Below are 10,171 nucleotides of genomic sequence, written 5' to 3' on the forward strand. Positions count from 1 at the left end.
CTTGGGCGCCGCGCGGGCTGCGGCAGGTGCGCTCGCCTCTGCGGCAAGAGCGCGCTCCTCGCGTCCGTTTACTTCGTCTGTCTTCGTGCGCCCAGTGGCCGCAGCTCCCCGAGAGGCTCGCAACGGCGCCCGTACGATCACATCAGAAAATGCGCCGTCAGAGGCAGCCTGAACACGTAAATGGTCGCCAGTGAAAGCCAGAGCCATGGTAAGGACCGGGGGGAACGGGGAGTCCGGGCAGGGACCGGAGGCGGTGGGGTCTCCAGCAGAGCCGCAGCGCTTCCTGCTTTCTTCCACTAGATTGCACGCCACACCCGAGGGGAGAGCAAAGGCAGCCGCTCGGGAGACCGGGGATCTTGCAGCCCTCCTGCATCTTCTGCAGCATGCGCTTTTTAAAGCGGCGTTGACAGTGTATAAGAGCAGCGATGGAGACGCGTCGTGACTCGGAGGACATGCTGGCCAAGGTGACCCAGCTCTGGACAATGCTGGACGACATGGCCGAGAGCAATCCGGAAGGCTACCGCCAGTTCATGCGGGAGCAGCTGAAGGACGTAAAGCAGTATTATGCACCCCCGGAGCCGTTCCTCTGCCTGGAGGCTCGCATCGTGGTAGGTTGTGCAGCAAAGAGTGCGCGTCCCCCAGAGCTCTGTTATCAGCCGTTCCTTCTGGGCACAAAGCTTTGCTTGAATAGCAAAACATATTATGCAGATGTGATAGGCATAAGCAAGTATTTTTTTTTTTTGCATTAGACTGACTAGGTATAAGCTGCTGAATTTAATTTCTGAGAGGTATATCTTACTTATTTACATCAGGAACTGAAGTGTAAGAGATGCACTTTTTGTCTTTTTAGTTAATACAAAAATGCAAGACCACAAATATGCATGAGAGAATGCAAACCAGCTATTTCTGCTATCATGCAAAGGAAGTCCTTGTCTGTTAATGAAACGAGCTATCCTGCTTTGGTAATTGCTTTGTTGTTGTTGTTTTTCAGGATCCTACTGAAAAATTATTGTTCGTTAACATCTGTAGTTGGAGTAAGGTCCCAGCACCCCAGTCACCATCTGAGCCTGTGCCATTAAGTGCAGGCAAAATGGAGGAGGTGTCTGATGAATCAGGTCAGCTTGTTGGAGAAGATTTAGCTTGCTAGGTAGCACAGTTGTTCCTTCCGCGTAAAATCTACGCCAGGGTATTATAATGAACATTGTTCCCCTACAAAGAGATACTAGGAGGGCTGAAGGTGGCAACAATATTTACTCTTTCTTCAAATGACTTCTGTCTCAGTGAAGACACCCAGAGGAGCATACATAAATCAACAATTACATAGTCACTACTCTCAGACTTAGAATCTAAAAAGACACAAGACAAAAGGCGGTGTTCTGCTGCAGGTGGGTGGGTTTTCTGACTGCCTTCTGCAATGAACACTGTATGTTGACCAGACTTTGCTGACATAATAGCAAGATAATAAGTCCTCCAACCAAAAGAACAAAAATCAAGTATTATCTTACTTGTTGAGAAATGCAGACTTAAATTTATGCTTAAAAAACAAGGTTTGTTTTACTCACATTTGGGTATACCCACACTGTATCCTGCAACAGGATGTAAAATACTCTATTTGTTCTTCTAGAGGTCTACAGTGTCCTTGATATTGCATACAATCCATCTGTTCTTGAAAGGGGAAAGGATGATCCAGTAGAAAAGGACCAGTTGATATGTCTGTCACTCAAATACATTGAGGAACATTACGACGTTACTCTGTCCCACTCCTACAGCAGTGCAAACTTTAAACTGAAAGGAAAGCTTGAAAGGATGAGGCAGAGCTTCAGAAGAGAGCAGGCACCTGTGCTTTCATCCCAGGGAAGCACAAATAAAGGTGAGTAACCGCACGACTCAATACTGAGATTGAAAGGGAGGCTGTGATACACTCACACTGTTGTCTGGGATGCAGGTTATATCATGTTAAACAGTGACAAAAGCCATCCTAGCCTGAGCATGTCTTAGTACATTCCTCTTTTAATTAATGTTAAATAGGTTTAAAAACTTTTAATGGACTGAAATGCCTTCCTTAAAGAAGACATTAATACAACTGTTAAACTGCAGACAGTGAACACCATCTCAAGAAAGGAAGGGGGAAATCTGTCTTCTAAGATACCTGCTTTAACTGATGCATTGCCTTGATTCAAAACGATTGTTTACCGTGGTTTACGGTCATTTTATTTCTGCACTGCAAAGCTCTCTGGGCAGTTGTATTAACACACATACAATTATAGTAAAATCCTATTCATGTCTTACTCAAGTAAGCCTCATGGAAGTTTGCTGCTAGTGTGTGAAGGGAGGCAGGACAGAACATTGCGAGTTGTTCTGAAATGGCACAATCCACTTGATTATTTTTAAACCCATGTCTGAAAGTACTATGGAAAGAAGCAACACCTGGTCAGTCAAGGAACCTTATAGCCAAGGAAGAGAGTAGTGAGCTTACTCTGCTGCTGAAGGACGTCGCCCCTTCCAAACCGTGCATCATCGAAGAGATTTCCAGTACGGAGGCACCAGAGGAGTTGCGCACACCAGCCTATGCAGTCTCCACAAGGAAGGATGCAGATGGGAACGCTCTACAGATTGAGCTGAGAGTTGAATTGCCGGAGGTTCACTGCATCTCCGAGTGTAACTTGAGTGTTTCTAAGGTCAGTCAGTCATGAATTCACAGCCCTCCCTTCAGGTAATCCCATATCCATCTGGCATACTTCACTTGCAGGAACCGCACATAGCTCTTTTAGAATGAACTTTCTATTCCATTTTAGGATGACATCTTGATTGAATGCCCTGACAAATACAGATTGCAGCTGGATCTGCCGCAGCCTGTGAATGAAGAAGCTACAGCAGCAACATTTTACAAGAGGAAGGGAGTCTTGCATGTCACAATGCCCGTGTGGCGCTCAAAGTGATACGAGCAAAGCTTGCCTGAGTTCTATATTTATAATACGCTCACCAGCACATCTAAAGATTTTGTACTTGGTTAATATTAAGTGTGCTGGCTGCTTGCCTGTGTTTTACTTTTCTGTGCCTTGGGATTAGAATCCTAGATGCCCTTTGGACAGGCAGCTGCTGACATAAAATAGAATATGTTCCTACGTACAGAACTGAAATACGACACTGACAGAAAGTGTTTCAGTACTTTAAATTTTGCTCTTATTGCATGGAGTTTCCACTATTTATGAAAACTCTAAGCAACCATCCAATTGATAAAACTTTATAAAGCATTAATTTCATTCTGGTTTCTTAATTAACTGAAAAATACAAAACAACTCAGTTCTATTGCTTTCAATGATTTATGTATTTAAATTGTGTCCCAACACCACTCTTCTTTAAGCTCGGGGCCTCAACCGAAGGCAGCAGATGCAAGAACAGATTTTCCCATGATACCAGACAAGTGCTTGACCAAGGCAGAGACTGATCATTCCCTGCCAACAAGACAGTCAAGTAGGACAAGAGTCCAGGGATGCTTTTGCTGCAAAGCATCCCTACCTGTCTCTAGTACCACTGGGTCAGCACCTGACATCCCTCAGCAAAGAAAATGCACCAGTGACAAGGGAAAGCAGTCTAATCACTTTCAAACATTTAACCGGACACAGCTGGCTTTAGCAGCCAGTCTGGAACTGAGTCAGGACATTAAGTGCAACCTGCGCCTTACTAAAATGGTAAACTTCTGAGGCATAACTGCAGCCAAATCAAGAGTACATTCATTTGGTTTCAGAAAAATCTTTAATTTCCACAGTATAGTCTTGAATATTATTTTTAGTGGATTTGGTAGCACAACTTTACAAGAGACAATACTCAATGCAGTGCAATGCATATGGTACAGAATCATCTGGGGCGTATTTAACTTGGCTCTCCAGGTCACGTCACTTAGCAATCACATGATCCTTCATTTTAAATTAAAATGTCCTTTGAAAAGCAAATGTGGGAGTGTTTTGCACTAGTGTATCCTGCTCATTACTAACACAGTCATAAATGGCCTGGGGCACAATTTTGAACAAAACCATCTCAAGCAATTTTTTTTTTTTACACTATTTACAGGACTGAAGAAATTCTGCTGCTCCCACAAGGTTAAGGTGGGCAAGACAACAATTTTGTTACAGATAGGTGGCACCAATCCAGAAAAAGTTAATGGTGCCTAATTTGAAATAAAAAGGACTTTGAGAATCCATTCAATTGGCTATGAATTAGGGCCGGTGGTCACCATTCACCAGTGCCTTCTTCCCAAACAATCCTTGTTTAAATGAAGGTAGACTGAGCTCACATTAATTTCAATGCCAGGACAAGTACTTGTTGGATTGCATTCCTTCTGAACACCCCTCAGAGCTTTCTAGGAATTCACCCTGGAAATCAGATAACGAGGCTACACTGTTTTATGTGTTTCAGTTTGTACAGAAATTCAGCAGTTTCCTGAACAATGACTCCTGCTTGGAGTGAAGCTGTATTGACTAAACTAGAGGGAAGCACCCTCTTAAAATGAGTTCTTAATACAAAAAAAAAATCATGCTGAAGTCATGAAAATTCAATGAAGGGACATGTTATTTCAAAAGCATTTCAAAAAGAAATGCTGACATACAATTGGTGATCTGACTGAAACTTCCTTTTTGAATTAAAGTGCCTAAAAATTCCTGTGGCTAAAAGTCTGAATAACTGAATTAAGAAAATATGTTGGAATGTGAACTCTTAGGAAGTTTGTTCCATTCTATCCCTCACAAGGACTTGCTACTGTAGAGGACAGGAGAACAGAATACACAAACAGGTTCACCTTCTTTGCTGGACTGGAGATTTCAGCCACCAGATAGTCAACTCCCATCTCTGTTTTCTTTGCTTTTACAGTCTGGCTTGCTTGTTTTTGACAACACATTCAGGTTGTTGAGTGAAATTATGTCCCCTTAATCAGAAACATGAGCTTCTTAGGATTTTAAAACACTGGACTATTTAGAGGGAGGAAAGTTTGCACATTCATTCACTGTATAAAATACAGTATAGCTGTACTCGGCTCCAAAAAGCCTCTTGCAAACCATTTAAATCTGTACAATGGGTAATATAAATTACCAGCGACTATATTTTTAAAGATTTTTTTTAAAATTAAAGAAACATTTGTTTAAGAGTCTAGATATATAAATAGCTTCTTTAGAATTAAGTGATGTGACCTAAGAAAGTCCTTGCGTCCTCAGGAGATTATAGCAACATCGTGGCTGGCTTCTCAAGGAACTTCTTGAACTCTGCAAGCCACTGGGCTCCAACCGCTCCGTCCACAACGCGGTGGTCACAGCTGAGCGTAACGGACATCACACTGGCCACATCAAACCTGGGAAAAGAAAACCGTCCCAGTTGCTGAACCCGCTGCAAATCAGTCAGCTGAACTAACATTTCATGGAGCCAGAGTTGAAAGGTACCTTGGACATCCTCTAATTCAGCCTCTCGTGCAGTGCCAGTTCTATGGTATCCAATACGAAGGTCATTCAATCTATTTTAATTCCTCCAGCAAAGGATTTATTTTTAAAGCAGAATAAAGATGAACTGCATTCAGTGATGCTTGACAAGAATTAAAATAGTATTTGTAACGAGGTGTCCATAAGCATTGATAAAAAGCACTGCGTTAGGGCTGTCCTGACATGCAGCAGGTGACTACGAAGAACTATGAAGGGTAGCCACATAGGGCCCCGCGCCTTGTCCTGAAGCGTTCACTCCCACTAGGGTAAAGGGGGAAAGAGCTTTGGGTCAGGAGTGCCCCAGGCAGTGCCAGCGGAAAACACCTGTTCCTGGTTGAGGGGGGATGCATGCATGAAACTCCATGATAGCCATTCAACTCATCCACACCAGTCATTCCTAGCCTGGAACCTACCACATTCTTTGGACTGGAGCTCCCAGCATTCCTAACCATTGGCTATGCTGGCTGGGGCTGCCAGGAGCTGAAGTCCAACACATCTGAAGGGCGCAATGACCTGTATTTTCCTGCCTTTCCGAGTCCTACATGGACACCCCAAAGATTGAACTGGGCACCGCTGGCACACGACACAAATGCACTGCCTCAGGGTTAGGGCTCTTCTCACTGGGGGAATGTGGAGTTCGCACTGAAACATAAAATAAACGCAGCAAGTGTGAAGCCTCTGCATTGGTTAATTATATATGTAAGTATTACGACTTCACCAAGCTACAAGCTGATCAGCTGAAGCAACCACTTATTCCCTACAGTAATTTCTGCTCTAGCCTGGTGCCTTCTGGACGTGTTTGTCTTTAATGGTCAGGAATCCTGGAAGCTCTGGTCCAAAACCTCTGGTAGGCACCAGGCTGGGGAAGGCTGTCCTAAAGGAGCAACCTAAGAAACAAGCCCACTTGACTTACCCTTTTTCATTCTCTGCTGGAACCAGCCTTTTTTCAGAAGCACCAACTGCCAAAATACAGGCCTGTGGTGGATTGATGATCGCAGAGAAATTCTTAATGCCGTACATTCCTAAATTTGACACTGTGAAAGTTCCTCCCTGTGAGAAAGCATATTCATTAAAGCTGTTGCACAAATTACTGAGCAAGGTGTTCACAGATGAAAAGGAAAAGCATCCCTCTGAAAAAAGGTGTTGCACAACAACCAACCAACCATCATCATCATCAGTATGTTTCTATAAAGCCAAAGCTCTCTGGTCAGTTCGCAGCATTTTAGGTCATCCATCCAGATTTCAACCAGGCCTGACCCTGCTCAGCTTTCAAGGTGAGGCAGGATCAGGCACTTCAGGATCCAGTCTCTGCAAATGCAGAGCACAGCCACGGCTTCGGGACCCAGTCCTGCTCCAAGCTTCTCACCTGAAATTCATGTGGCTGTAGTTTGCCTTCGCGAGCTTTGGATGCCAGCGTCACAACATCTTTGTTAATGGAAGCCAACCCCTTTATGTGTGCATTAAATACAATTGGAGTGATGAGCCCTGTCTGAGTACTGACTGCGACACTCACATCGACTACGTGGTTCCTGGAAGAAAGAAGGGGGCGAGTTATTTACATAAAAAGGCAAGCAAGACTGAAAATAAATTCAGATGTAAACACAAATGGAAAGGCACTTCTTACACTTGCAGAATGAATGCTTTATACATCAAAAAGCCTCCCATTTCTGACGCCTTTCCCTTTGACTTTATTTTAAAAAGTGTCAAACAATAGCCCCAGATGGTCCGCACTCGACTCTCTTTCCACCAAAAACACCAGCACACGCTTAGATTAGGAAGACCTTACTGCCTAATGACTGTGTCCATCCAAGAGGAATTTGCTTCGGGGACCTTCAAGCAAGCCAGAGCTGAAGCCTTAATAATGAAATCGTTGACAGAAAGCTTAGTGTTTTGTGGCATCTCCTGCAAATACAGGAAAGAGTGTGAAATTAGTGATTTTTCCTTTACGGCCTCCAAGCGCAAGTTACGTACACATCCTGTGATCTTGACTGCAAATGCAAAGCAGTAAGAAAACAGAAATGGAGTGAATTTTCACACTGCTGCGATCTCCATGGGGAGCAGGCAAAATACACAATTTGCTCAAACACAGAGCTTGTTTCAAAGGAAAAACTCAAGTCTCTAAAACGACACAAAAAGGGCACAGTGCTCTTGCATGCACTTCCCCCAGTCCTCTTCCACGCTGTGGGTTACCTGGTTGAGTTCTTTTCGTAGCACCAGTATTTCTCCCATGTCTACATCAACAGAGAGATAATAGTGAGGTATTGTTTGCTTAGACTGCATCAAACGCTGGGCGATCACCTGTAGGCAAAGACAGCAGCGCAAAGACGTCAGCACAAGGCATTCTGCTAAGAAAGTGTTAGTCTGAACAACTGGCCTTTGGTGAAGCCTCGTGGAACATAAAAACTCAAAAGTACCACACAGACGCTGCCCCCTCCCTGAAGCCCAGCCTTCACCCTCATGCTCAGCGGGAACAAAGCCGAAAGACAAAGCCCTTTGCTCACACGAGCTCCTTGTCGGCATTTCCTGCCTCTGACAGCCTTTGAAGTCTTCTTCTCCGGCCCTTACATTTTAATGATTCCAGGCAAGACTGTGGCCTTTCAGCAGCAGTATCTTTCAAGTGGGACAGACTGTGCCTTACCTTGCGAATATTGCTAACTGGAACATCTGTGAAGACGCCAGTGGGGAGGCCGGGAGCAGCTGCTGGTGGTGATGGAGCCAGGGGAGCTGCCGGTTCTGCCGCTCTGGGCTGCACCTAGAGAATCATGTTTTGTTACAAGGACTGTGAAGAGGGAGCTCAAGTGCTGTCAAGGCCTGGGGGAGGAGGCGGGGTGGGGGGAAGTTTCACAGCATTGCCATTATCATGCTGCAAAAGACCACAGCCCTGCGTCCCCGCTTTGCTCTCTAGGCTGCAGAGCTAGTCCTGCAGCGATGCCAAGGGAGGCCACAAAAAGCAAGTTAGAGGGCTGTGGTGGTGAAGACGCACACTCTGCCTGCCAGCCTGTGCCCATCACACCGTGGCCCACAGGCACTGCTCAGCACATGTCCGTGCGCACCCACAGTGCTCTCAAAAATGCATCAGGCGCACTGGTGAGAAGCCAATCCTTGTGAGGATCCAACAGCGTCTAATGTTTAGGAAGGGAGACGAAAAAATATCTTCACATCATGGTGCTGGTCAAGGACCTCTGAAAGGACGTCCTCCTGGCAAGGGAAGTGAGGCCAGTTCTAGATATCCAGAACAAAGGCTTCCGAACTCAACACCCCTGGAGCTGTTTGATTACCTGGTGGTGAAGGACAGACAGCTGGAACATCTTCAATTGCATTTTTCACCTGGACACTAAAGCCGGGTCCTAATACGGAGCACTGGCTGAAAGAGCAGTTGGGAGGCAGCCCGAGAAGTGCTCAGGTTTGTCAAATGGGACGTAACTTCAGTGCAGCTAAGGCAGAAGCAGCATGCTGCAGCAGACCCACGCGGTACTCACTGGGGCAGCCCTAGACGGCACAAACGACTCGATGTCCTTCTTCGTTATCCGTCCCTCTGGCCCTGTACCTGGTGGAGACACCAAAGGGGAAACCCTTCGTGTAACAGCTGACCAAGCCAACCGGGGGTGGGGTGCTGACAGCTCACCGAGGGCAGGCACTCACCTTTCACCTGCGCCAGATCGATTCCTTTCTCTGCCGCCAGCTTCTTTGCCAGGGGGCTGGCCACGACCCTCTCCTTGTGCATGGGGACCCTGGCTGAAGGGGGGGCCGCTGGCTGCGGTGCAGGGGAAGGTGCTGCCGCCGCTGCCGTCTTGAGAGGAAAGGCAGGCACAGCAGTTAGCTGGAGGCTGGCTCACAGATGCATCCAACCCCGCCCCCCGTGCTCCCGCAACTTGCTCTACGGCGCAGGCAGTGGCACGGGGTGCAAGAATTGTGCCAACGCTGGCGTGGCCTGAGAGGGCCTAATGGGGCCAGGGCAAGGAACGCATCCTACGTGAAAGAGGCACAGGAGATGAGAAGCGGCTGTGTAAACAAGCTTAGCAGGCAACTGAGAGAGCCGAACAGAAAAGCCTTCCCTGTAAACGGACATGCAGTCCCTTTCCGTGGCGTTATTAGAAAGAAGACACCACACGGGGGGAAATGTCACTGAAAAGCCCTGCATCTCGCAAAGGGGGACATTTGTAGCTGCAAGGGCCTCCCGTATGGGTCGAGCAAGCGTCTAATGAACGAGTCCGCGTTTAATGTGGATGCAATCGGCTCTCCAGCACCCCCGCCCCTTCACAGACACCCCAAGGCTGTACATACAGGACTGGGCGGCGATGGCAACGGCGCCACCGGGGGCTTGATTTCCGCCACTCCAGCATCTCTGTAGTCTGCGAATGCAGGGATGTCAGATTCCTTTTCCACAATGATGCAGAGTGGCGTTCCCAAGGGCACATCTCTCGTGCCTTCTGACACCAGGATTTTTGCCAAGTAACCTTCCTCTTGCACTTCAAAGCCTTGAAGGGAGGGAGGGAGGGAGGGAGGTTGTTTTGGAAAAAAGAATGAATGACATCAATCTCAGGATGTGCACACATGTGTTTAGAGCATTCTGCTTCTGCAGCGGCATCTGACGCTATGCAAAAGAAAAAGGTGGCTCTTGTACACCTCATGAAACACTTATGGCCAAACATCCCCCAGGGCTTTACTCTCCTGAACTGGAAGATTTCTCACCTATTGTAGCTTTG

The 10,171-nt window shown here is 46.5% G+C and overlaps 2 protein-coding genes across 2 annotated transcripts in view; one reads left to right on the top strand and one right to left on the bottom strand.

Annotated features, from left to right (window-relative positions):
• Positions 1 to 74: 74 nt before the first annotated feature.
• PIH1D2 (PIH1 domain containing 2) lies at positions 75 to 3,263 on the top strand. Its single transcript, XM_044456332.1, has 6 exons — positions 75 to 208; positions 301 to 608; positions 992 to 1,115; positions 1,625 to 1,870; positions 2,407 to 2,678; positions 2,796 to 3,263. Exons 2-6 carry the CDS (start codon positions 426 to 428, stop codon positions 2,937 to 2,939), a joined length of 969 nt encoding a protein of 322 aa, XP_044312267.1. The 5' UTR covers positions 75 to 208; positions 301 to 425; the 3' UTR covers positions 2,940 to 3,263.
• Positions 3,264 to 3,737: 474 nt separating this feature from the next.
• Positions 3,738 to 10,171, bottom strand: part of DLAT (dihydrolipoamide S-acetyltransferase) — a 6,783-nt gene continuing 349 nt past the window's right edge. Inside the window, exons 2-11 of the mRNA XM_044456324.1 lie at positions 10,158 to 10,166; positions 9,750 to 9,943; positions 9,108 to 9,255; positions 8,945 to 9,012; positions 8,104 to 8,217; positions 7,656 to 7,763; positions 7,252 to 7,367; positions 6,832 to 6,994; positions 6,379 to 6,515; positions 3,738 to 5,341 (exon numbers count right to left, since the gene is read on the bottom strand). Coding sequence (XP_044312259.1) covers positions 5,212 to 5,341; positions 6,379 to 6,515; positions 6,832 to 6,994; positions 7,252 to 7,367; positions 7,656 to 7,763; positions 8,104 to 8,217; positions 8,945 to 9,012; positions 9,108 to 9,255; positions 9,750 to 9,943; positions 10,158 to 10,166 — 1,187 coding nt within the window. The 3' untranslated portion in view covers positions 3,738 to 5,211. The remainder of the gene's footprint in view (positions 5,342 to 6,378; positions 6,516 to 6,831; positions 6,995 to 7,251; positions 7,368 to 7,655; positions 7,764 to 8,103; positions 8,218 to 8,944; positions 9,013 to 9,107; positions 9,256 to 9,749; positions 9,944 to 10,157; positions 10,167 to 10,171) is intronic.

This window comes from Varanus komodoensis, unplaced genomic scaffold, assembly GCF_004798865.1.
Source record: "Varanus komodoensis strain SLA01 unplaced genomic scaffold, ASM479886v1 scaffold83, whole genome shotgun sequence".
Lineage (NCBI taxonomy): Eukaryota > Metazoa > Chordata > Lepidosauria > Squamata > Varanidae > Varanus > Varanus komodoensis.

Coding starts and splice junctions, on each gene's coding strand:
- PIH1D2 (XM_044456332.1), top strand. CDS start 426: ATGGAGACGCGTCGTGACTCGGAGGACATGCTGGCCAAGGTGACCCAG. Junction 609..991: donor GCCTGGAGGCTCGCATCGTG/GTAGGTTGTGCA, acceptor GTTGTTTTTCAG/GATCCTACTGAAAAATTATT. Junction 2,679..2,795: donor GTAACTTGAGTGTTTCTAAG/GTCAGTCAGTCA, acceptor ATTCCATTTTAG/GATGACATCTTGATTGAATG.